The sequence below is a fragment of the Fistularia commersonii genome, chromosome 26 (assembly GCF_037954325.1).
Source record: "Fistularia commersonii isolate RoL2024-O1a breed Wild chromosome 26, RoL_Fcom_v1.0, whole genome shotgun sequence".
Lineage (NCBI taxonomy): Eukaryota > Metazoa > Chordata > Actinopteri > Syngnathiformes > Fistulariidae > Fistularia > Fistularia commersonii.
In genome coordinates this window covers 8,489,732-8,516,160 of record NC_141309.1, presented here as the reverse complement: position 1 = coordinate 8,516,160, position 26,429 = coordinate 8,489,732, and the positions used below count along the sequence as shown (strand labels likewise).

Here is a 26,429-nt window from a genome sequence, read left to right as displayed (position 1 = left end):
ACTATATAAGCGTCACGGGCAGCATGTTAAAACGTGTTTTTTTTTAATGTGAAGTGACAGATTTAGATAGTAATAAAAACAAATAAATCAGCACGTACCTGTTACAGCATTATTTCTTTGATTCGGGTTTATGCGCACTTTACGGGCTGCATGATAACACCCAACTAAGGAAATAAAACTGTAGCGCTGGTGATATGCAAATGACCGGCTCCTGCTGAATGCAAGAACATTTATTATTCATAAATTACTCATGTTTATGCAAATTACGGGGTATACGGAAACACTGGTGGGGGTTGAGTGGCTCTGTCTAAACATACCGTGCGATTCAGAGTATAAAGTGACGGGAACATATATTTGATCGGGCTCCAGGTTCAGTTATTCTCAAGTTCCATCCACATTGACAGTTCATCTGAGGTCTGTGACATTTTTGGACGGAAGAAGAAAAATCCGACAGGGGACAGAGCGAGGAAACAAACGCATTTGCTTACAGTTCTTTCATTTTTATGTGTTCCATCCTCAGATTTGGATTATTGGGGCATTTGAAAAATCTCCCTAATTGATATTCAAAACAAAATTGTCTCAATTCCCAACAAATGTGCTATCATAGTTGGGCTAGGTATAATGATAAAGCAATAACGATCGCTTCAGTTCGCTATTCCTCAAAATAAAGGATGTTAAGTAAACTAAATTAAAACTGTCAGGATAAGAGGGTGGGAATGAGAGAGAGAGAGAGAGAGAGAGAGAGAGAGAGAGAGAGAGAGAGAGAGAGAGAGAGAGAGAGAGAGAGAGAGAGAATACTTCGTGCCCGCATATTTTGACATTACGGTAAATCGATTATGTGCGTCATCAGAAAGGGACGACGCTTCGACTATGCAACCCCTAGTTCTTCGTCTAATAAAAGTCGCCCGAGATTAAAGCAGTCCGTTTTTATCGCCATTGCTTTCCTGTTAAACTGTTGTACGCTTTTATTTGGATGGAATAACGAATTTGCTGGCGGAGATAAAGTAAGTTTATGGAGGCTAACTTCGCCGTGTAAGCTAACCGTCTCTATGTTTCTGATGCGACTCTCCCGTCCTTCCAGCGAGGCAGGCATGTTTCATGACAGCTCGCAGAGGAAATACTGGACGTTCAGTAGTGAAGAAGATGTGGAGCAGAAGAGACGAGAGGCGAACCACAAGTTTCGCAAGAGGGTGTTCGAAAGCGGGAAGGTAAGAACACAGTGAGGAACTAATGTTGTCGTTGTAACCTGAACGTGCCGCTGTGGTTGAACTCTCTGCTCCCTGCGTCAGCATTCGGTCAGCGAGTCCGTGTTCCTCGAGCGCTATGAAGAAGATGTTTTATTCCGGCACTACGAGAAGCGCCTTCTGGACTTGTGCAATATGTTCAAGCCTGCAATGCCAAAGTCTGTGATAGTACGTATTTACACGCTTTCCCTCGTAAGAACAGTATAATGTGTCACTGTTTTGGGGAGGTCTGAAATGTCTTACTTGTGCAGGGAACAGCCATCATGTATTTCAGAAGATTCTACGTGAACAATTCGATCATGGAGTACCACCCTAGAATTATCATGTGAGTGGCTGGATCAAGAATCAATGTCATTTAGACTCTAAATGACTCTGTAAACGTCTCCTGAATTTTAGAGGAGACGTAGTACTTTTCTAATTTTCATTTTAGTTATTATTCATTTTACTTTTTTATATGTATCTGTTGAAATTAGAACTAAGTTTGTTAAAATATAAAGCTAGGTTTATTAAAGTATCTATTCCTCATCCAAAAGGCCGCAACACCTTCAGTGGTTGCTATGAAGTATGCTGTGTTTGTAAAGTGATGCCACGCCAGCTTTATTTCTCCAAACTTATCTTCTTGTTTCAGGCTGACTTGTGCATATCTGTCATGCAAGGTGGATGAGTTCAATGTATCCAGTAACCAGTTTGTGGGAAACCTAGTGCAGGAGACCCCTGCAGGACAGGAACGGGTTCTGGAGCAGATTCTGGAGTATGAGCTGCTGCTAATCCAACAGCTAAACTTTCACTTGGTGGTCCACAATCCCTACAGGCCCATGGAGGGGTTGCTCATTGACCTCAAGGTGGGAGAGCCCTGTGCTTTTAAAACTGATAAACCTGTGCACTGGAGAATTAGCTTAGTGATTTCTATCACAAGCTGTGTATCACTTTAAATAATGTCATTTCGAAAATGCCTTGTTATGCTGTATTCCCTTAAGACTCGATACCCTACATTGGACAACCCAGAGTCCCTCAGGAAGAATGCTGACGACTTCCTGACCCAAGTAGCCATGACAGATGCAGGGCTTCTGTTTCCACCCTCACAGATTGCTCTTACCGCAATAATGAACAGCTCCTCTCGAGCCGGTCTCAACTTGGAGAGGTGGGTCGAAGGCTCTCAACCTTAGTTTTTTTTATTTCTTTTATATCCAACCACTGTAAAGTTTGGAAAAAAAATGATTAATATTACACAAGGTGCAAGGCAAAGGACTCCTCTCTCTAGAATCCTATGGTTTGGGGTTGAGGTTGAGTGTTGTTTTCTGACAATTGAGATGGACATACACAAAGCAATGTCTGCATCTCCTCTAGAAAGAGAGCATTGGTATCTAAGGGGCGTAATGTACCCATCAGTAAAACCTTGTTTTCCTTATGTTTTTTTCATTGGCCGCACATGTTCTAATTTACAGAGCTCATAGGAGAGTAATTTATATTAATTAATCAAAATACTTATTCGGCTTGCTGGTGAGTAGATGAAACATCAACTTAATCAATAGCATAATTTTTTTGCCTCACAAAAGGAGCTTATTTAGCCAGAAAGTATTGTTTTGGCATTTGTTGATATTCTTTAACTTAACATATTCCCTTGTCAAGGGAAGCAAATATTGCTCCAGCTCCTTGCATTTTATTATAAGAAATGTGTTTATAAACAGACATATCATAGAGTAATACATTTCCTAAATTTATTTTCAGCTACCTGATGGAATGTCTGGGACTGAGGGATGACAAAGAGACCCTTTTAAAAATGTTTGACGCAATGAGACGTGAGTAAAACTGCACTTCCTATTTTATGCCATGGGCTGGCGATATTGCGCTGTTCTGTGCTTCACTGACCAAATGTACTGGAAATACAACTTTCTTCTTTAATTGTTTTTCTTAGGGATGAAAAGCCTCCTTAAGAGATATGAACTTCCCAAATCAGAGGAGGTGATTGCTTGCAAGCAAAAGTTGGAGAGGATTCATGCTGAATTTGGCACAAGTTCAAGCAAGTAAGATTTGGCATGCATATGAATTCAATCTATGAACCAGTATTTTGTCACCCTTATTGTATTCTGACTTTAAAGGAACAGATTGAATTAAAGAATAATAAGTCATGAGTGCAATTTCAACCAACCTCCCTGTACTCACGTTTTAATATATTGGTCATAAGAAGTTTTTCAGTTTTACAACATTCTCTTCTTTAATTTTAAATTATATTTCAAGATATAAAATTAACAGTTTTTGCCCTTGATAAGGAGACAACAATGTTAGAACCTTCTGCTGTCCACATATAAATGTTTGCGTGAATGAGGCAAAGGTGTCAGATTTTGTTCCAATTTTCACAATTACAATTTTCTTTCCATTCTTGCAGAAAAACAAGTTAAAACTCAACATTCTTGTCATATGTAGTAAGTTTTATTTTAGCGAGGTTGTATCTAAGATGCAAAAGGATCAAGGTTCAGTATCAGGTAGAAAAATAAAAAGGAACACATCATCATCAGCTTTATGAAAGACAGAAAGAAAGAACAGTATGGCAACAGCACGCCACATTCCTATTACATCATCCATACCAGGTAGCACAGCTGATATTGGTATCACAGATGAACCTTTAAGCTAATCATTTACTTGACGCCAGTTTCCTGTTAACACTTAGTGAGGAAGGTGAGGTCCGTGGTATCTTAAGTGCAACTACAGTAAACAGTTTGGTAAACTCTTGAGCTATGACAGGCACAGATTCAACTGCAGCTGCTTGAATCACAAGGGAGACACATGAGGCCAACCAAATGAAGGTTATGGATCTGTGCATGGCACAACTTCTCATGTATCTACATGAAATACAGTTAGTGCAGAGGTGTACTGGAACGTCTGTGATGGCAGGAGAGCAAGGGAGACTGCAAATGCATGAAAGCTGTTGTTCTCACCACCAGGCTTTGGAGGGGGTTGGGTGTTTTTTAGAGCAGCATTTATGTAGGCCCACACTGTAGCAGGTTTGATTTGGGATTAACACATGCACAGGACAAGTTACAGGTTTCTTCTACAAACTTAAGACTATCTTTCAACTCTATCATACACAAACACATTTTTTTATTTCTGTACAAGTCCATTTCCATCAACAACCAAGTCCACACATAAAATGTGACAAATGATTCCAGTGCTGCGTAGTAGGTCATACACAGAAATGGTGGAAGTTGTTCATGGCTTGCAGGAAGAGCTTGATGCAAAACCAGGTGAACTGGTTGAAAGGATGGTGTGTAGAAAGGGAGTTAAGGCTTGTGTCGTCTTGGAGAGAAGTGCTATGTTAAAATTCCCTGATGACAGCAGACAATGCTACTTCTATGCTTTGGATTTTCTCCCGTCTGACAAAATTTGAGAAGTAAAAATGAGGCCCATCACGGTGCTGAATCTGGCCAGATCCAAGTCAGTCGGCAACAATAACCAGGCAAATGTAAGAGGGAGTTCCAAAGGTCAGACATTACTGCAGCTGACTGCATAACACGTTCTTCTTCAAAGAAATCAACTGCACCATGGTCTCAACAAGTTTCAGGTTATCCATTTCTGAATAGTTGCAGGAAGGGTTTGGGAAGGGCAATTTTGATGTATGCAGCAAGTGGATTTCCATGGCACACAGGCCATCTATTGCATTTTAACTGCCAGGAATCTAGGCCACATGCTTATAAATACAAACTGACCTCAGTCTTCAGTCGTGCACCTTCTTCGATGCAGCCCTACTTTGGCTGGATGGTTGTGTGGATGACCACACTTTAGATTCTCTGTTGCAATCCAGACATTTCACATTACCTGGATGGCAGCAGCCAGTGACATGATGGTGCACTCTGTCCTGTAAAATAAAGTTGACATGTTGGGAAAAGCCTGTGCGGTCAAATTTTGGAAGTAACAGTAAAGCAGGGCTGTGTATCTAATCACATATGGTAGGATTAGACCCAGGTGACATTAACAATGATTGAAAATGGAAAGATACCAAACTGGTAATGGGAAACAATGAAGTGGAAATATGCTAAAATCTAGGACTAAATGAGTCTTGAAAATGAACTTGACAGGATTTGCCACAAACACTGAGAAAAAATTCCTACTCTAAATGTTCAATGACATGAAGTTTAAACTTCAGAATTTGCAGTTCTGCTTAGACACTCTTTTTCTGTAACAGCAAACGAAAACGAGGATATGAAGAAGATGGCCATGTTGCAAAAGAACCCCGTTTGACTGAAGAGGTGAGAGACAATATCATTAAAAATGGACATCAAGGAAAACCATTTGCTGACGACTTGTTTCATTGCAGGAATGGACTGACGAGGACCTGATTTGAAGATTTCTATCTATAAGAAATTACAATGCTAATGTTGACCTGCGAAGTCAAAACAGACCGAGGGCTTTAAATACGTGATCCCATTTACTTTTATACTTGCCATTGTGAACAATTAAGTTTCTTTATTCAGTAGGGGGGAAAAAAATAAAATATTTTTCTACATATTGTGTCTTGGCGCTTCTGTGGATTAACAAAGAGTAGAAAGGTAAAACATGTCTAACAGGTGCAGTTTGCATTTATGGATTCCTTTGTCCAGGCACAATGAATGACTCATTTATCTACTTTACAAAAACTGTTTAATAAGTGCATGCATGTCTGATACAGTCTTTACTATTTGAAAAATCTGCTGTAAACATTTTTCATTTACTTGGTTTCTCTGATTATGTGTCTTGTCTAGCATTGCAAACTTGAAACAAAAAGGAACAAAACCAAACAACCAAAAAGTAGCTGATACAATCAGAAAAAGAATTCAGCTCATCTCACTTATATACTCATGATTCCAGCAAGAGAATTTATTAATATAAAATAACGATACTTCTCTGAAAGACCATGTTCCATTCTAGAAAAAGGAACGAATAGAAATGCTAGTTTCAGCACTTTGCAGATACTGTCACAAACTTAAAATAAATCAGTCACTAATTACATTATAAAAGCATTATCACTCACAATCCAGTTACAAGAAAGGGGACAGACAGACAGAAATTGCTTCTTCATGTCAGTTTCCTCATATTAAGCAGAGGGCAGTACATTTGGCAACCTGCGCTATTCAAAACACTGGGTACAGAGAAACCTTGAAATCTTAATATTTGCCCCTTGTGATGAAGGGAATTATATGTACCCAAGTCAGAATGATTAACACAGTTTATGAGGGATTTTTTTTCCTGCTTATACATCTGTCAATCACTGGTGCAAGGTTTTTTTTTCAGTACTGTGTACTTGGCTGTTGTTGCATAGCTCTTGTGGCAGACAGGACAAGATGAATGGGGATGGGCAGGACTATTGGAGGACATGATGATGGATGGCGATGAAAGGGTTGCCATGGTGATGGGGGAGCACATGCTAGGTCTCCTCTGTGCTGCACTCCGGCGGAGGAGACTTGTCAGAAGGATGGGAAGATGAGAGGAGGAGGAGTGCAGTACTACCTGTTGCTGTTGGACATGGCATACTGTGCCTGCTTCTGCTGGAGGAGCTCTGTGATGGCCAGCAACTTTTTCAACACATGCTATAGAGGGGAAACAGGAATTAGATGGGTGTTCGGCGGACAGGAGGACAGTGACAGTGTGATGACGTCATTAGCTCTGACCTGCTGTGCTCCCCTCTCATTACTTAATGTTCGTAGCTCATCTGAGTGTGTGGCACAGACTTCATGCAGTGCAGCCAGGTCCCGGGAAAGGTCTTTCCTAAAGTGCTCTGTGGCTTCAGGGAGGTCACGGACATTCTACAAACATTGATCACTATTATTTCCAGCTCTGAATGACTCTTATGGTTTGATTCTACATTACTCACCCCCAACTCATCCAGAAACATGATCATCCTATGCTTGTTGTTTTTGATAAAAGGGTTCACACCCTCCATATAGGGTTCCTGTTAGTAGACAGTAATACATGTTGGAACATGCTCAAAATTGAAACGATTTATAACATGTAACAGTTTAAATGTAATACCTTGGCTCCAAATTCAACAAGGTTGGCTAGGTTTTGGACAGACTTTGCTACCAGTGTGAGTGTCCTGCCAGCTGTTGGTGATGGGGGGTCTACGGGAGAATCAGAAAAAAAAAAAAAAAACAAGTTCAAAATCAATCACAGCCAAAGCACAGAGTTCCCACAAGAAGGCCCAAGGTCTACATTTTTGAAATCTTGTGCAGTTTATGCAAATTCTCTCTCCAACTCAATAAATGTCAATTTATTTTCAAATTCAAGGTATCATTTCACAATATTTAATGCTTGTTTTCAGGAAATTGCAAAGTACATTTCAGATATCTTCTGGACAATTTCTCAGTAACCCAGTTTTAGGTACTGTATTTTTTTACTTGAGAACAGTTTATTTTTTTCTTGCCATCAATGCTATGGCGAACTACTGGTATGATGCAGTTTTTAGCTTTATGGTACACATTGCCATGTTTTAAAGAATAATATACAGTGTAGTTAATGAAACCGATTGAGTGACTTGGTTTGGGATCTTTAGCAGGAAATGAGAGTTAAAAAATTGTGCAGGCACACTAAAAAAAAAAGACCCTTTTTCCTTTTAGTTTGAAATGACTGGATGAACGCTCACCTGATATTATGTTGAACATTCGAGGGTTGAGGATAGCAGGACATATCAGTCTTAGAAAGACAAAGCCACTGAAAGACAAATTGATAAGTTAGATTAGACTACAAAACAACACTTCATTGCTCAGATTGATAATATTCAGATTAAGTATCTTGGTCAGTAGAAAATGTTTTTTTCCTGTCATGATTTTGATAATTTGGCATTTACCTCACAACTCTTGTCCGCATTGTGGTGTTTGTGGGCCATTTCTGCTGCACAGACTTTTGCAAACAACCATAAATGAATCTCAGAGTCCTGAAAGAAGAAATACAGTGTGAAGCTGAATTATTAAGGACCTTGTATCTTATTTTGAAGTGACAATTTATTAAAACAATGAGGGTTCTCACGGTGGGAGGATTTCAGCAGCCATGAAGATTTTTTCTACAAGTTCAGACAAGATGTTGAGGAGATGAGCCAGGTTCAAGTTGACGTCTTCATTCTTTTCCAGTTTGGAAGGGTTTAACTTCAAACAAGACAAAAAGAATGAATTGAAATGTCTTTATAATCCAAGACATTATGAGCTAGACAAACTGCAAATTTAATGTAGCAGTCAATTAGATGTGACTATTTCTGAACTAGGAATAAAGTTTGAATTAAGTTATTGCACCTGTTTCCCTATAATTGCAGTATTTGCCAGTTTTTGCACAAATGAACATATAAATAGATGGGAAAATAAATATTGAATAATTTACAAACACAAACATAATTTTATAGAAAACTTGATTATAATGACCTAAAACAATTACTTTTAAAAAAAATTGTAGCATGGATGGTTTTCTTGATGGTGAAAACCATTTAATGCTATCCAACAGTAAAAGTAGGTTATTAGAGGATGATCTGTATTATATGATACAGTACACCAATAGTTATATTCATGGCGTAGATGTGTCCATATTATTCAACCAAGGGTAAAAAAAAAAAAAAGAAGCTAAATTTGCTCTTTTATATCCACGTTATATCAACTTCAAATGGTTTGAAACATAACTGGCATCTAAAGATTCCAAACGCATCTCTTCGCTTCTAGTTATTTTAATATTTCTTATTCCAATAAATATTGGTTGCCAGAAAAAAACAACGGAAAGAGTCTAGCGATAGGAATTGCTGTTTTATGGGAAGAATTCATCATTTTTATTTTTTACCTCACAGGACTGTTTGCTATCCATAATCTTGAGAATAGTTTCTTTCAGAGCATGGTGGACGAAGGGTGTAGCTGTGGCCTTCATATACTGCTCCATCAGTGTGCTGGCCAGTGTGGTTGCTCTGAACAAGGTTGTGGCCTCATCTGGCATGAGGAGTTAGACTGATTAGAATTATACATAATTCAACACTATTCAGAATTAAAAGACTTGCAAGTATGAATGTATGTGTTTTGAAATATGTGAAAATATGAAACAGCCAAAAATCTTCAATGGTTGGGTATAAAGTACGTTTTTTTTTAGTATTTCTTACCCTCCATGTTTATCTCTCTATCATTGAGTGTCCTGAGTAATGGGGCTTCAGCCTTTTCATGTCTGAAGATCCGGAGGAGGAGGCTTGCCAGTAAACTACGGTCCTGACCGCACACATGGGCTAGAGCATAGATGACGTGAAACTCTTTCTGCAAGATCATCTGCCAATGCCATATACAAACAATCATTTTCATTTTAAAGTAATCACATGTAGTTAATGACAAATCAGAGAAAACAACTTCTTTATGGATCAGACCTCTTTAAACTCGCTGTACTCCTCCTCCGGCATTATCTTCTCCATGGAGTACCGCGCACGTACACGTAATGAGCCTGGTTCAATGCCTTTCAGAGGCACATGGGAACTGAGGGGGAACCACTCGTCAATCATTTGGCCCTTCTGCAGACGATTCAGCTGACATCTCATGAATACTGGCAGGGAAAGAGGTGAAGAGTTTAAAAAAAACATAAAGAGCAACTTCATACAGACAAATTCTGGGAGAATGCAATAGGCAAAGAATAAATTGCTCAGATATGTATTTACCAGAAAAACAAATTCAAAAGCCCTTTATTGTATTTTAGATATTTACATTTGTTGTAAACTTTATAGCTGTACTTACAGATGTCACTTTCTTTGCTCTTTTTTGTTTTGTTGCTTAGACTAATTTCAAATCTGTTGATCTCACTCGACAGGTCACTGAAGGAAGATCGTGGAGAAACCAACAATTCTTGTTATTTTGAAGCCAATATAGTAGAGGATGTGATAGTAAACAAAACACCTGCTGTGACAGAAATAAGCAAGTAGGTATGGGACAGGCTCACTCAAAAATGAACTCCTCGGTGAAGACAGGGTTTTGCCCTTCTCTTGGATGTGTCTTAGCCACCTGTACGCTGTTCAGGTAGATGTTACAGTAAGGGTTGGTGAAATACTTTACTGGCAGCTTATGGGCCTCTTCCACATATAGCACCAGGCTGCTCACCTGGGATAAAATGAAGATTAAAGTTACAAAACAACAATGGTGGATTTCTTTATAACAATTACTCAAAATGTCCAGAAGACGAAAAAAATAACAACAAAAACGTATTTTTTAAATAATTAAAACTTGACATAGAGATTCAGAGAGGTTATATTTTTTTGTCACATCAATTTTATCAATTGACTGTCTAGTGGTGTAGTTGTCCAGAAACCTTTTGGACTTTGATAAAGTCCTATATTAAAGACTATTACATTTGTGAGGCAATCGTTTTTTTTCCTCAAATTGGGTCTTATAATTTAAAATAGTCACACACATGCACATGCTCTCTTTGTAACATTTACCTGCCTGAGCCTTTTATTGGTTGTTGGCTGAGTGGTTTTCCTTAGGTTACTACAGAAAGTTTGAAGGCATTTCATCCAATCCTGAAAAAGAAAAAGCATGTTAAATCACTCATAACCATCTTCATCTGGACTGACAGTATAGAATTATATACATCTTATATAGTTTATTTTATTATTTAAATATCATATAGACCCGGTGGGTTTTACTATCAAAACAAAACATGCACTTCATCTTGCTTTGAGGAGGTAGGCAAGTGGGGAAGTCCATTTTCTTAGTACCTGTGCCTGCTCTGGAGTCTCTCCCGCAAAATAGAAAATGTATTGTTCCTCACTAAAGTGCTGGACAACAATCTGGAAGCAGTTTGGCCTGAAAATGTAAAATGTGTGATAGGAGAAAACCTCCGTCATTTGCCATAGATTTTGAAATATTCAAAAGACCGTATAGACAGAGTCATAGCTTTATAAACTCGATCAAGAAACAATATTTCTACATCTCACCTGCCAAAAAGACTGTCATGCACATCATACACGGAGCAAACACTTAAATCAATCAGTCCTTTAGGTTTAGTGGCTCTCTTCTCACTCTCAAAGTATATAAGCTGGGCATCATTACCCTCCAGAATGAAGTAAAGATTCTTCCACCTCTTGCCTTTTCCTGAGGGCGAGTGGAACAAAGAAAAATCTCATTAACTTTGATAGGGCTGTTCAATCTTTTAAATAGAAAATACAGCTTAACACATGGCATACCTTTGTTGAACAGGAGGTAGCCTTTCTTGACTATGTTTTTGTAGAATGCATCTTTTGTTTTCCGTCTGATAGTGTTATAAATTTCTCTCCCATCCACAGTGTCAGAAATTACTTGTTCTTGGTGCTTGAAGTAAAAACAAATACAAACCAAGGTATTACACAACTACAAAATCACAGTAAGCAGGTAAATCATTTTATTTTCTTCAATAAAATTTTCTTTCAATTGAGTGATATTGCTACCCCCTTTGTTTATGTCCATAATGATTAGAAACATACCATAAGGATTATGAGACATGACAAAATCTCTGGTCACAACTACCTGCACTGAAACTGGTTCTTTCAGGTTGTAGCCCTCAACAATTTGTTCTTTCTTGTAATGGTCGATGATGTCATCAACACTGTCAAAAACATACAAACAAAAAACAGCAACAAAATGAAGTATGGCACAACCAGTATTCCAAATAGCAGATACATCACTTCTACCAATTTGCTGTTTAAACAATCCTGATCTACAGCCTCTGAAATGTGCCATACCTGTTATAGTACCTCCCTCCCATCATGTACTGATTATTTGGGGTTGGGGAGATTTTAAACCTTTGGATGTTTTCATTGGTACGAAAAAAGAGAGAGTAGTCCCCTGGCGTATTGTCTGACGGCCGGACAAGAAAACTGCAAACCTGGCCAACTTTGATTGAGGGAGAAAAAGAATCATTGTAGTGACACAATAATATTATGTCAAGCAAGCTCAGTACATGCATTTTTTTAATTAACCTTATGCTTTTTTTCTGATTGATGATTTTTCTTCATAAAAAGATAGGTTACCTGTCATCAGCAGGTTGTAGGCCTCTTGCTTTGTGATCTTTCCATGATACCACCTGTTTTGTACATTTACAAAAAAGCACCAGAAGACAGACAGACAGACAAAACAAGTAGCATTATCACAATTTTGATATACAGGTCTACGCACTACAATCCCATCTCTTAACAAACTTAATAAAGGACTGAAATCTATAAAAGGTTATTACATTTATGTCAACAGTGTCCAGAATTCTTTCAGATATGTCCTTTAATGTTTCCCTATTGTGTTTAAGGAAGCTAAGCTAAGTCCATGTACTACATAGTAATATTATTTATTTTGAGAGTATCTACATTTCTCCTCTTGGAGTCTTGCCATGCTTAAGTAGTTTTTTAGTTCACCATGTAACTTATTCAGGCTTGAAAATTTGTCTGCACTGACGGACATGATTGGAGAGACAGTAATGATGAGTTGTTTACACTCTGCGGCTATGTTTGGTCAAGCAAGTATAAGCGCACAATTTATAGCTTAAGGACATATTTTGAAAATGTGCATTAACGGTTCAATCGTCATATTTTATGTTGCTGGGAGGAGAAGTCATAATCATAGACATAGAATTGCATTTAACTTACACTTTTCCCTCATGTGGATCCTCTTCGCGACCCTAAAAAATATGAGAAGTTGATGTACAGATATGCAAAGATGTAGAAATGTATTCAATTGCTGGCCTCATACAATGTCATGTACATGAATGGTAATGGACAACATTCAATTTAAGAGACCTGTTAATTTTGGATTTTTATTTTTAGATGAATGTATGAGCCTGTGCTCATAAGAAATCAATGTTGGTTGAAATGATAGTTTGACACTAATAAATGCTTTTCCTGCATTGAACATTCAGTATTTTCAACATTTTTATACGATAAATTTCAATGCGTTTGTTGACTATAGATGTTCTAATTTGAACAAGGAGACACAATAAATGTACAGAACAGAATAGCAACATTAAAATAAAATAAAAAGAATTCAGCTGAACATTTAAGATATTATTTTATGTTATCATCAAATAGATATATACTGTAATGTGCAATTATCATCAGTTTCCTCAATTGTTCAGTGCGCAATTTTGACATTGGTCATTTAAGAGTCAATCTATTGCTCATTAGATGGATGACTGATGACAGCAACATGATGAAATTAATACTTATCCAAGCCATACTTTAATACTCCACTTACCACCTCCTCTACTAGATCCTCCACAATGAGGCCCTGCTCCTCTGTGCGAACATTGGTTACCCACATCCAGCCATCATCCAGTTCATTGTGGACAATGAACATATCCCCTTTCAAGAAGCTGAAAGAAACATTATGTAACAGTATCGGTACGTAGGTAACTTATTTATTTTTCAAAAATTCAACTTTTATAGGTTGCATTTGAATTATTCCAAAGGAATTGCCTCTCATACAGTTGTTGGGAAACCGATAAACGTACAATAACTGACATTATGCAGACAGATGTCCAAGAACAACCAGCAGGTGTCCTCAGTGACACACCAAATATTTAAGGTACATACAGAATATTTGACTATTAAAAACACAGCCTGAGGCTGAATGAGGAGGCCAACTTTAAACAGATTTTGTATAAAATTAAGGATAGCTGAGGCAACCACTCGATATTACTAATGTAGAATTACAAGTCAGATGATGCTGGTGAGGAGGAAAGCTGGCCTGAAACAACTGTCTAAGTACCAATTCAATGAAATTTTATATTTTTTAGAATAGGAAAATATTGTTTGTCTGTTGCTTTAAGGTATCTGACATACTGTAAAGCTTGAGAGTTAAGAAAATGGTTTTATTGAAACAAAAAAATGTATACATACCTGATCTCATCAGTATCCGGCACTTTGGTGTATGGAAGTATGGCCCTGACTCTCCTTCTGTCTTCTACGGGCTATAAGGAACATCCCAAAAAAACTTAAAAATTGAATTCTTAGCCTTTACTTTCATTCAATGCCCTCATGTTAAATTTTTCAATTATACATGTCAAATATTTTAAATAATTCAGCTATTTCCCCCTTATAAAGATACACTTGTCAATCCAGAAAAAAAAACTAAAAATGTAACTTAGCTTGGACTTTGCTTCTATATATTTTAGTCTTCCTTAAGGCAGAAGAAAAAAATGGAAGAAATTATACAATTCTCCCTTGAACACTGCACAAGTGGCTGAATACAGGTGTATTGAAGACATGACAATTTTTTTGCCCCCCTTACAACTTATACAACTTAAGAATATCAACAGTTCAAAAATGAATTACTTCCACTTAGCAACCTTATTTAGTAAAGGTTGCTGTTGGATCACTTGAGACAAAGTCCACATAAAATGATTCATGTCATGTAATACAAGTGATGGAGAGAACTGGAAAGAAAATTTTGAAAAAAAAAAAAAAAAAAAAAAACCCAAACAAACAAACAAACAAACAAACAAACAAAAACATTGTATTCTACATTCCATGTGTTAATTCTTACCTCTGGGGGTGCCACAGGTGATAGCAGTTTTTCTCCTTTTAGCAGGCAAGAAACATAGCTGTAGTAACCAATGAGGTCTGATAGAGATGAGAACCGCCGTCCCCCAATGTAATAGTCCCCACACATGGCAATTATCCTATGAAAGACCAAAAACATTTACAGAAGGCCAATGAAATACAGATTAACTGGAGGTCAGTTAATTACTTATATATTCAAAGACAAACATAAAAGACTATAATAACTATGTTGCTAATTCTGGGCAATTTTTTGATTGCTGTCAGTCACTTCCTCAGTTCATCTGTAGATGTCTGAGTGTTTCCATCGACGACAGTTCACCTCTTGCATTATCTTAAGATACTGACCATTCCGAATGTAGGTGATGGTAAATTAAAATTGTTAATAATTCCTTGATAATGGTTCTATTTATTATTAGAATGAATGGATGAATAGATAAATAAATTAAATTGCAAATTAACCACTTTTCAGGAAAGTTAAAAAAATAAAGGGTGTAATAGAAAAGCATTGCTGTCTTCAGAGGATGCACGAATGCAGAATATCAAATCACATATTGTGATGATGTGCAGTGCCCTTTCAGGACTAAGGTAAAATAACATACGGGATAAAGGCAACAGCAGTTATAGGGTTTTATTATTCTTCAATTCTGTGTTACAACCCACTTTAAGAAGACTGAAACTTGGGTGCTACCTGCAAAAAAGATTTCCATTCTCAGCATACTGCAAATTAGTATCTAGTAGAGAACCACAAATCCCATCTTCAAGGTAGCCACTCCATTAAGTATGTGCATTTCTTTCTTTATTGAATATGATGTCACTTTGTTTGACCTTGATATAAAAGAACATATTCGTGTTAGCGCCTGAGGAGGGGGTTAATGTATCCCCATACAGAATTTGTGGTACGAGGACCGACCATAATGCCTTATGTGTCTTGTTTTATTGACGGCAATGTTGTGAAACACCCTGAGGTATCGCTTAAATACAAGTGTGCTGTCTTCTCTGTTTTATATCATGTGTGCTGTGTGCACATTAGATAGAAGAAAAGCCACATGCATCACTCGCATAAGTTTAGGGAAACACAAAAAACTGTCATAACTGCTGTTATGTCTGAATGTATGACTTAGAAATCAATCGGCTGACAACATAGCCACAGCACAACATGACACTGGTAACCTCATTTAAACATAATTTCAATACCCGCACTTCAGAAGTTACAGTTTGACTACTGCACCCTGAAGTTTTCTAATCCTTTGATTATAATGTGATGAGTAACTTAAGTTTCATAATCTCCTATTAAATGATGGTTTGCCTATGGAACTGACGTGACATAGCTGTAAAGCAACAGAATTATCAATGCAATCTATTTAAAATTAACGAAAGTTCAAGAATAAACTATGCACAGTAAACATAACAAATGCAGATCCTCATGGACATACCACAGTGCAGCAAATGAAATATTAATGCCTTTTTGATTATTTACATATTAACTTATCAATTGGTCAAAACATTTGTTCTGTGTTTGCAAAAGTCTGCAAAAAAGTTTGCAAAAAAAAAAAAGATGACGTTGTAAAAAGCCAGCATTCAAACATATTGGATTTACTTGCGTGGAGGTATTAAACTTAGAATAACCTTTCCAATTTGATGAGCAAGGACATAAGAACTTTGAAATTTGCTTATCAGGATAGGGACCCCAAACTAATTTCATAATCATCTTCCCTCTTTTTGCATTTGCACAAACTTACCTGAAGTGGTTGACAACATTGGTCATGCTGAGGAAAGACAGGACAAAGGAACCGGGCCGGCGGTCACTCTCCCTGATGAGGTAGCTACCAGGATTACGGGCCTGGCGCAGCCGCTCCTCAGCGATGGTTCGGTCTAGCTTGCCATGGTACCACCTTGGACGAAGGGAAAAAGAAATACATTTAGTTGAGGAAAAAAAAGGGGCGGCTAGTGTTTGAATCCACTATTTGGATTAGACAAATGAGTATGCAGGATGCACAGTGTACACCAATCACAACACTGTGCAGTTGACAGCTACTCAACCCAAAGTTTCCAACTCTTATGATTTGTCCAATATGGCGAGCTTACACTTTACAATTTTACAATCACAGACTTAAATCTGGCAGTCATAAGGAAATCGTAAAGAAATCCAAAGTCTACAGTCAGAAAATATATTTGATATTAATGAAAGTCTCAGCGTTACATCACCGGAAAGACTGAATCAACCAATAAATGGGCTCCAACAAAACCGGAAAGAGGAAACCTGGTAGACAAAAATAATTGCTGGAGCTGTATCGGTGGCAGAGACAGCAGTATGGGTGAACGGGAACGGGCAAACACATCCCGATCAGTATGGTGTGTCAAGAAAGAGGAGTAGATGGTGGAGCTGTGGGCAGAACAGCCCACCTTGTATCACATATCATGACGGAGTGGAAAAGGAAAAGTGATAATTATAATACTAATAATGATATATCATTGATGCCTTATTGATGTTAGAGTTACTTCACTTTATTTTTATCTAATTTTATTTTGCCTTTATTTAATATACAGTGGGGAGAACAAGTATTTGATACATTGCTGATTTTTCAGCTTTTCCCATTTGTAAAGCAAGTAGAGGTCTGTAATTTTTATCATAGGTACTCTTCAACTGTGAATGATGGAATCTAAAACAAAAATCAATGAAAACACATTGTATGATTTTCAAGTTTTTAATTTACATTTTGTTGCATGACATAAGTATTTGATCACCTACCAACCAGTAAGAACTGCGGCTCTCACAGACCTATTAGTTCTTCTTTAAAAAGCCCTCCTGTTCTCCACTCATTACCTGTATTAACTGCACTAGTTTGAACTTGTTACCTGTATTAACAACACCTGTCCACACACTCAATCAAACAAACTGCAACCTCTCCACAATGGTAAAGACCAGAGAGCTGTGTAATCAGGGATACAATTGTAGATCTGCACAAGGCTGGCATGGGCTACAGGAAAATAGGCAAGCAGCTTGGTGAGAAGGGAACTACTGTTGGCACAATTATTAGAAAAGAGAAGAAGTTCAAGATGACGGTCAATCTCCATGCGAGATATCACCACACGGGACATCAATGATCATGAGGAAGGTGAGGGCCAGAACTACATGGCTGGAGCTGGTCAGTGACCAGAAGAGAGCTGGGACCACAGTCTCAAAGAAAACCATTAGTAACAAACTACACCGTCATGAATTAAAATCCTGCAGCACATGCAAGGTCCCCCTGCTCACGCCAGCACATGTCCAGGCCTGTTTGAAGTTTGCCAATGACCATCTGGATGATTCAGAGGAGGAATGGAAGAAGATCATGTTGTCTGATGAGACAAAAATAGAGCTTTTTGGTCTAAACTCCACTTGCTGTGTTTGGAGGAAAAAGAATAATGAGTAAAACCCCAAGAACACCATCCCAACCGTGAAGCACGGAGGTGGAAACATCATTCTTTAGGAATGCTTTTCTGCAAAGGGGGCAGGATGACTGCACCATATTGAGGAGAGGATGAATAGGGCCATATATCACGAGATCTTGGCCTCTTGGCCAACAATCTCCTTCCCCCAGTAAGAGCCTTGAAGACGGGTCGTGTCTGGGTCTTCCAGCATGACAACGACCCAAAACACACAGCCAGGGCAACTAAGGAGTGGCTCCGTAAGAAGCATCTCAAGGCCCTGGAGTGGTCCAGCCAGTCTCCAGACCTGAATCCAATAGAAAATCTTTGGAGGGAGCTGAAAGTCCATCTTGAGAAGATCTGTATGGAGGAGTGGGCCAAAATCCCTGCTGCAGTGTGTGCAAACCTGGTCAAGAGCTACAGGAAACGTCTGATCTCTGTAATTGCCGACAAAGGTTTCTGTACCAAATGTTAAGTTCTGTTTTTCTGATGTATCAAATACTTAAGTTATGCAATAAAAAGCAAATTACTTAAAAATCATACAATGTGTTTTTCTGGATTTTTGTTTTAGATTCACTACGTCACTCGCAGTTGAAGAGTTTCTATGATAAATATTAATGACCTCTACATGCAAGGGGGAAAAGCTGAAAAATTAGCAGTGTATCAAATACTTGTTGTCCCCACTGTATTAATAGATTTTCATCTGCACTGGGTTTCTATGCTGCCCCTTGTGCCCTCCAATTGCCCCTCAGGATCAAATAAAGTTTATCTGATTCTGATTATGATTATTGGACTGAAATAGCATAATGTGCGGAGAAAACATTGCATGGTGACAAAAATTGCTGAAAGAATTTATTTGTGATTTTCCAGAGTCTTTTCAAAATCTTTGCAAAGTCTTTAGATGTGAGGCCCACAGTCTTTGGCCTCAGCCATATTCTTCTCAGTGTAGTAAGACTACACTTCGGACTACACTAAGAGTTAAAATTCTAAAACTATTCTTTAAATGTGAGCTGGTGTGAGTTGGCAGTTTGACACGAGTCTCCACAAAATCTTCAGTCTTAAATCTTTAGTGTTCAGGGTTAAGCACAGCATAGGTTTTGAAAAACACACTTTAACTAATGAGGTGTCTTTAAGAGTGGATTTTTTCATTGCACTCCAGTTGTGTGATAACCTATAAACACACACGTACTGTGAATGCGATGGAGAGAGTCCTGCTTTAAGTCGATGATTTACAATAATGCAAAATGTTAGCATGAGAAAATGTTTTATTAAAGATTTCTGTCAAATCTGACTAAATACCCTGGGTAATATCTTGTTTAAACCAAGGTGATATCAAGTCTGCTATGCATATCTGTGAGGAACTACACATATTTTCTACGGACCCTGAATAACTGCTTGCATATTCATAGTGTAAAATACCTAGCCACTATTAGTTAAATTGCTTGATTAAGAAGGCTTCTCATTTTTTACTTGTTTAGCCGCTCTTAATAATACCAAGTGCTGTTTAGACTGACTATTTTTTTGACAGCTTAGGTGTCTGTTTGATCCACCCATTTCCTCTTTCTCTTGTGAACCAACGTACATGAAGATAAATAGATACCAAAGCTAGAACATTCTTAAAGATATACTGTAGGTTCATACAGGCTTAATATGGTCATGTAGGCATAACAGTCATATTCTTTCTTGCATAGTAAAAGAGATGCTTCTTCATGTTTAGATCTATCAATATGTTTTCAACTCATATCCCACAACCACATAGGATTAAGGCCCTCTTCCTCAAAGCTAAAAACAAAAAAAAAATGTTGCAGACCATTAAAACAACACCTAGTCAATAAGAAGGTGTGAATGAAACTATATGAGTAATAAAGTAGAACTGCTGCTATCTTATCATATAATTCCACCGACACCACTAGGTGCATTTTACGTCCATATTTGTTTTGTCTAATCATTATGTTGTATATGGCGAAAGGGGGTATATTAATAATTTTAAGTGCTTTTGACAAATTATTTTGAATTTCTTTGTCCTGAATAATTTTTCATTGAGTATGATATTTTCTAATGTGAGAATGATTCCATCTTCTTTTGAGACATTATTACTAGTAGTCACAGAAAAGGCTTTAATGGTGAAATGCCACCATACAACATTATATGACGCTTAATATTATCGAAACTGTGATTTATGGTCAAGGAGAGGGGAGACCCCAGAACTCTTCATCTTTATGAGATTAAATTAAGAATGTGGATGTCTAAATGACATGCAACCTAAATAAATAGATTAACCAGATAGTAAAAAACTATTCAAGAAGGAAATATAATATATATCCAATAGAGCTCAACATTTCAGTTAAGGGTTTTCCTACACAGTAGATTACAAAGCAGATGCCCATGTCAAATTCTGTATCCCCTTCAGCTTTCAACTGACAGGTTAATGAACAACTATATTATAGTAATCCTGTCAGTCAGAGCTCAGGGCTTATGGACCTATGTTTTGTTTTTCATCTCTGCATAGCCCTGCTAGGGAAGGGTATGCTGTTTATCTACTAAGTGCTCTTTTACAATCAAAAATCTACCCTGTTGCAGTCCCTGTTGCGGTGTTAAACCTGCTGTGCATGCTCAGTGATTTGCATGCTGTTAGTGCACCATAATGCTGTGGCTGATTTCATTGGTACAGTACTAAATGCATTGCCAAAATTTCAAAGGAGGAAAAGAGAAGACAGGCAAATATTTAAGTGCTTTTTTTTTTGTAAATCACATACCACGAGGATAATGCAAAATAGAACTCATTATGTTGATCAGAAGGTCTTGAATAAATTCATGACCATCCTCGATGAGAGGTGCCTTTCTTCTGTCTTATTACAACTATTAACAAACATTCCAGATTTCATAAAAAAGTCTTGAGCAACCAAAACGCATGGCACGAGTACACACGTTGACATATGATCGGCACGATATTCATCCTTTTGAACTATGAAAAAACCTTGAACTATGAATTGAAGCGAGATTTTTTGATTTGTGTCCTGTGTCCAAAATGGTCTGCAGTATTGCACTCTCAACTCCACACAAAAGGTCATACAGACCATGAAAGTTGTCAGCCAATACCTCATTCATCCTCTACTCTAAATGAATAATTGTACCAAGTCTGAGCATATTACTTTATGGCATTGCAGAGATATCTCACTAAGAACTGTACCAGCTGACAAGACAAACATAACGCATCATAATTCATTCTTAACACTGGCATTGTGACATAACATAAACCTTGCAAAATAAAATAGCCACAAAATTAGTTGTGTCACATAGATGATTGAAGTGCAGTGGTTATAAAGGTGTCTTCAAGGAAAACTACGAAAATCTGCACAACTTGAGCAAAATTACTTACATTTGTTAACTAGTATTACTCCTGCCAGAAGAATGTGATAGCACAAATCGTTTTTCAACCAAATGTTTGTTCTTGTCATCTAGGGAGAGGGTGAGCAGGTTTGCACCTCACAGTGGATTATTTTACACTTCCTATGTTGTGTTGCTGGCTTCCATTGATGGAAGACCAGTCAGAACAGAGAATGCCAATTAGATTGACAAAATGAAAAAAGTTGTTCACTGTGAAAGGCAGTAGAAATAACATGAGACTGTCAGCTGGGTGAGTTTCACAGCTGACTGGATGACTCCTGCTGTCTATTTTAGATTAGGTTATGATGTAACAACAATAAAGGATATGAATTGAAGGAAAAATGTACTGATGCAAATTTGTCATAAGTATGAAATTCTTCCTTTTTCAGATCAGCCCCAAGGAGAACAAGCAGATGAAAAATGAAGGAAAAAGCATGTTTTCTGAATAGTGTCTGAATCAGTTCACAAACTTTGTTATTCTTATTTTTGATGATTTTTGACAATCCAAATGTCATCTAAACTTCTTACCAACATATAGATCAAAATCTTAAGCAGCAATGATTTTGAAATTAAACCAAAATATTTTTTTGTGCCATCCCCTTTGTATAACCTTACAGGCTGAGGATTCTCAATCTATGTTGCTCAAAAAGTAACTATACCCCTTCAGTCAGGGAACTCCTGCAAGCATTCCTGTTATGACAAATATGACATGAATTGGATTTCACTTCAGTTGTTTGAGTGGAATCAGCAACACTGTTTTCTTTTAAAATTCCAGTTCTGCTTTATGTAAAATGAAATTTAAATCAAAATCGGTTGCTTCAATTCTGCCATCAAATTCCTGTGCTTGTCACTGACATCACGCCATGTATAACTGCTTACATGCCTGAAATTGTAAAATTGTTGTAAAATTTGTCAGATACAATATGTAAATATTTTTTCGCATCACAAAGTACCACTAATAAAGACACAATGACACAAGTTCCAAGGGGTGATTGTCAAAATAGTGAAAAATAAAGACAAAATTAAAAAGAATTCGCTACAACTATTTTTCGCAAACTTACAGTTGATAAAAAGCATCTCCCTGAGCCGGTCCCAAGCCCCGATAAAAACAGAGGGTTGTGTCAAGAAGGCCGTCCAACGTAAAACCTTTGCCAAAACTAAAAAAGGGAATCAAACCTAACAATCTCATGTCGCATCAGTCAAGGCCCGGGTCAACAACAACATTGGTACAGATGACCTACAGAGTACCAGTGGATATTGGGCTACTGTGGGTTTAAGAAGGAGAGGAGGAAGGCGTGTTCAGAAGCAGACAGAGAAGAGGAAAGGCAAGAGTCTGGGTCTGAGAGTCCAGACTTTGAATATTGGGACGATGACAGGAAAAGGTAGCGAGTTGGTCAACATGATGCAGAGATGGAAGGTGGATATACTGTGTGCCCAGGAGACCAGGTGGAAAGGTAGCAAGGCTAGACACATAGGAGCAGGTTTTAAGTTGTACTATCATGGTACTGATGGGAAGAGAAATGGAGTAAGAGTTATCTTGAATGAGGAGTTTGTTAGAAATGTTCTGGAGGTAAAAAGAATGTCAGATAGACTTGTGAGTCTGAAACTGGAAATTGAAGGTGTGATGCTCAATATTGTTAGTGGCCATGCCCCGCAGGTGGGATGTAAGTTAGAGGAGAAGGAGAAGTTCTGGAATGAGTTAGATGAAGTGATGCAGAATATACACAGAAAGAGTAGTAATTGGTGCAGACGTCAATGAACAAGTTGGTGCAGGAAATAGAGGGGATGAAGAAGTGATGGGCAGATTTGGTATACTGGATAGGAATGCCGAGGGACAGATGGTATTGGATTGCAAAAAGGATGGAAATGGCTGTGCATGGCTGAAAATCATGCTTTGCTGGTTTTGTTCTGTGAACACAGTAATGTTGATGCACAGCTTATGTTGTGCACCAGTAAAACATATATCTTTATTTCAAATTTGAAAAAGAAATTATATATATATATTATAAATATATATATATATATATATATATATATATATATTTATAAAAATAAAAATATATATATATAAAAATATATATTTTTTTTATTTATTTATTTTTTTTCCCCAATAAAGAAGGGTTCGATGAATGTGCATATGAAAATGGTGGAGTTCAGTACCTCCAACAAGGTTGAGAACCACTGGGCTAGATTATTCAACAGGATCTTAAAGAGTGATGTAGAGCTATAGAGTGATAAGAGAGCAGTAATGCTTGAGGAATGGAGAAGTGTGATGGTGCCCATATTTAGAATGAGGGGGATGTGCAGAATTGCAGCAACTATAGAGGGATAAAGTTGATGAGCCATACAATGAAGTTATGGGAAAGAGTAGTGGAAACTAGACTGAGAGCAGCATTTGTGAACAGCAGTATGGCTTTGTGCCTTGAAAGAGTACTACAGATGCAGTATTTCCTTTGAGAATGCTAATAGAGAAAAACAGAGAAGGTCAGAGGGAGCTGCGTTGCACTTTTGTAGACCAAGAAAAAGCATATGACAGGGTGCCAAGAGTGGAACTCTGGTATTGTATGGTATTGTAGGAAATCTAGGGTGGCAGAGAAGTATATTAGACTAGTGCAGGACATGTATGCTAGCTGTGAGACAGTGGTCAGGTGTGCTGTAGGGGTAACAGAGAAGTTCAAGATGGAGGCGGGAGTTCATCAGGAATCAGCTCTGAGCCCTTCCTTGTTTGCAGTGGTGATGGACAGGATGATAGATGAAGTTAGACAAGAATCTTCATGGACCATGATGTTTGCAGATTACATTGTGATCTGTGGTGAGAGCAGGGAACAGGCTGAGGAAAAATTTAGAGGTGGACATATGCTCTGAAAAGGAGAGGAATGGAGGTTGGTCACAGCAAGAGAGAGTATGTGTGTGTGAGAATATGTGTATGTGTGAGGCTACAGGGTGTTGAGATCAAGAAGTTGGAGGATTTCAAGTACTTAGGGTCAACAGCCCAGAGCGATGGAGAGTGTGGAAAAGAGGTAAAGAAGCAGGTTCAAGCAGTTTGGAATACGGGATACAATGTGATTGAAGACTGTCAGCCAGAATGAAAGGAAAGGTGTACAAGACAGCAGTGAGACCAGCTATGCTGTATGGCCTAAATACAATAATAATGATGAAAAGACAGGAGGCAGAGCTAGAGGTCACAGAGATTAAGATGCTGAGGTTCTCTTTGGGAGTGACGAGGTTGGATAGGATGAGGAATGAGTATATCAGAGGAATACAACATGTTAGATGTTTTGGAGAGAAGGTCAGAGAAGCCAGACTGAGATAGTTTGGTCATGTAAAGAGGGGGGATAGTGAATATATTGGTAGACAGATGTTGCTATTGAAACTGCCAGGCAGGAGGTTTAGAGGAAGACCAAAGAGAAGATTTATGGACATAGTGAGAGAGGATATGAAGTGAGTTGTTAAGAGAAAGGAAGACACAGAGCACAGGGTTAAATGCAGAAGGTTGACCCCTGAAGGGAAAAGCCAAAAGGAGAAGAAGACTTTACATTACATCTATTCATACAATTGATCAATTTAACTTTGTAAATTAGTGACTGTATCACTAATACAATAGATATGTAAGCCTTCACTGCTTACAATTCAAATAATGGTCAAGAGAGCGGGTCAGATGTCACATATCATGAAATCCAACTTTTGTTTTTCAACTAAAGCTTTGGCGGAATATTTACCAGTGATGATCACAAAAGCCCACTGCCACCTTGCCTGCATAATACAACTGATTATAGTATGAAGCCTATGGACTTGAGCGTAATTTGCAATAAAATGTTCAGGTCTTACAAATGAAACAGAAAAATTAACTGCTAAATCTCTCAGTTGATTGCTGCAGAACACTAAAGAGGCCCATATCCATAAACACTGCAACAGTGGCGACAGTTAATCCCTTGCCAACACACAGCACTTATTTAGTAGCAGTCTGTAGCATGATATTAGAGAATTGTGAGAAAAATGCAAAGCCCATTAGTCCTGAGCCCCTAGGGACACAATTCCTACAAGACAGATTTCCATGAGGGCACCCACAGAGAGGCTGTCTGTGGTAAATTGAGGTTGCAGCCATTTTACTGTCCAAACAATAAAAACTCTGCAAAATATTTATTATTTTGTTTTATGAGGTCAGACAAAGCAGGGTGAGCATGACCTGTATCCACGCTAGGGATGAAAGAAGCTTCCTTTTTGATTTCTCATGAAGTTGGGTTGTACATAACCATTCTTTGCCAGTCGAGGCTCGAAAACCAACCAAAAAAATCTTAGCATTACTTTCAATTTTAAATATAGCCCACTGACACCTTTCAGAAAAGAGGTTTAGAGGAAATTGTCACAGTGGTGAGACGACAATCAGGGAGCTAATGCAGATCTTTTTAAAATGTGTAAAAAGCTCCAATCTACCTTCTACTATTCATAAAAATATGTGATCATGTCTAATGCCAGAGTGAAGACTGAAGCGGGCTTGTTGAAAGGATGCTCAGAAAGAGCATAAGAGAAGAAATGTTGGGATGATAAGACTGATTAGATATCTAGAGGGCGCAATTTAAACTAAACCCCAGGAAAATGTGGGGGTTCATACAACTTGAATGCAGTAATGAATGCAGGCTCCATTATTATGGCATAGGATGACTGTTTTATGCAGTTTATGCAAACAGCACAAAAGTGCACAAACCACTCAATATCTCTCATTAAACTAAAAGATATTTCAATAAAACACATATTTGGGGTACAGAGTGTACATAATACTGAGCAAGACCTAGAAAAGGCCTGGCTCCAAATTAAAAATGACCAAAACCACAACACTGCAGCAATAGTATGTAGTTAAAAATATGAACAAAAAAGTCTCTAGTAAAAAAGCT

At 37.9% G+C, this 26,429-nt stretch overlaps 2 protein-coding genes across 2 annotated transcripts in view; one reads left to right on the top strand and one right to left on the bottom strand.

The window, feature by feature from the left end:
* Positions 1 to 865: 865 nt before the first annotated feature.
* On the top strand, positions 866 to 5,745 carry ccnh (cyclin H). Its single transcript, XM_086173647.1, has 10 exons — positions 866 to 1,004; positions 1,082 to 1,208; positions 1,290 to 1,412; positions 1,496 to 1,569; positions 1,873 to 2,086; positions 2,222 to 2,385; positions 2,973 to 3,043; positions 3,160 to 3,268; positions 5,425 to 5,488; positions 5,557 to 5,745. Exons 2-10 carry the CDS (start codon positions 1,092 to 1,094, stop codon positions 5,581 to 5,583), a joined length of 963 nt encoding a protein of 320 aa, XP_086029773.1. The 5' UTR covers positions 866 to 1,004; positions 1,082 to 1,091; the 3' UTR covers positions 5,584 to 5,745.
* LOC147218495 (ras GTPase-activating protein 1-like) overlaps positions 3,655 to 26,429 on the bottom strand; it is a 36,066-nt gene continuing 13,291 nt past the window's right edge. Inside the window, exons 2-26 of the mRNA XM_086173646.1 lie at positions 16,482 to 16,634; positions 14,726 to 14,861; positions 14,080 to 14,150; positions 13,436 to 13,553; positions 12,832 to 12,863; positions 12,226 to 12,278; positions 11,938 to 12,088; positions 11,723 to 11,801; positions 11,404 to 11,527; positions 11,155 to 11,311; positions 10,936 to 11,023; positions 10,657 to 10,737; positions 10,161 to 10,318; positions 9,959 to 10,035; positions 9,598 to 9,770; positions 9,343 to 9,502; positions 9,033 to 9,175; positions 8,241 to 8,356; positions 8,062 to 8,148; positions 7,858 to 7,925; positions 7,248 to 7,336; positions 7,090 to 7,167; positions 6,887 to 7,021; positions 6,726 to 6,805; positions 3,655 to 5,097 (exon numbers count right to left, since the gene is read on the bottom strand). Of these exons, the coding sequence (XP_086029772.1) occupies positions 5,049 to 5,097; positions 6,726 to 6,805; positions 6,887 to 7,021; positions 7,090 to 7,167; positions 7,248 to 7,336; positions 7,858 to 7,925; positions 8,062 to 8,148; positions 8,241 to 8,356; positions 9,033 to 9,175; positions 9,343 to 9,502; positions 9,598 to 9,770; positions 9,959 to 10,035; positions 10,161 to 10,318; positions 10,657 to 10,737; positions 10,936 to 11,023; positions 11,155 to 11,311; positions 11,404 to 11,527; positions 11,723 to 11,801; positions 11,938 to 12,088; positions 12,226 to 12,278; positions 12,832 to 12,863; positions 13,436 to 13,553; positions 14,080 to 14,150; positions 14,726 to 14,861; positions 16,482 to 16,634 (2,656 nt within the window). The 3' untranslated portion in view covers positions 3,655 to 5,048. The remainder of the gene's footprint in view (positions 5,098 to 6,725; positions 6,806 to 6,886; positions 7,022 to 7,089; positions 7,168 to 7,247; positions 7,337 to 7,857; positions 7,926 to 8,061; positions 8,149 to 8,240; positions 8,357 to 9,032; positions 9,176 to 9,342; positions 9,503 to 9,597; positions 9,771 to 9,958; positions 10,036 to 10,160; positions 10,319 to 10,656; positions 10,738 to 10,935; positions 11,024 to 11,154; positions 11,312 to 11,403; positions 11,528 to 11,722; positions 11,802 to 11,937; positions 12,089 to 12,225; positions 12,279 to 12,831; positions 12,864 to 13,435; positions 13,554 to 14,079; positions 14,151 to 14,725; positions 14,862 to 16,481; positions 16,635 to 26,429) is intronic.

Coding starts and splice junctions, on each gene's coding strand:
- ccnh (XM_086173647.1), top strand. CDS start 1,092: ATGTTTCATGACAGCTCGCAGAGGAAATACTGGACGTTCAGTAGTGAA. Junction 3,269..5,424: donor TTTGGCACAAGTTCAAGCAA/GTAAGATTTGGC, acceptor TTTCTGTAACAG/CAAACGAAAACGAGGATATG. Junction 5,489..5,556: donor AACCCCGTTTGACTGAAGAG/GTGAGAGACAAT, acceptor GTTTCATTGCAG/GAATGGACTGACGAGGACCT.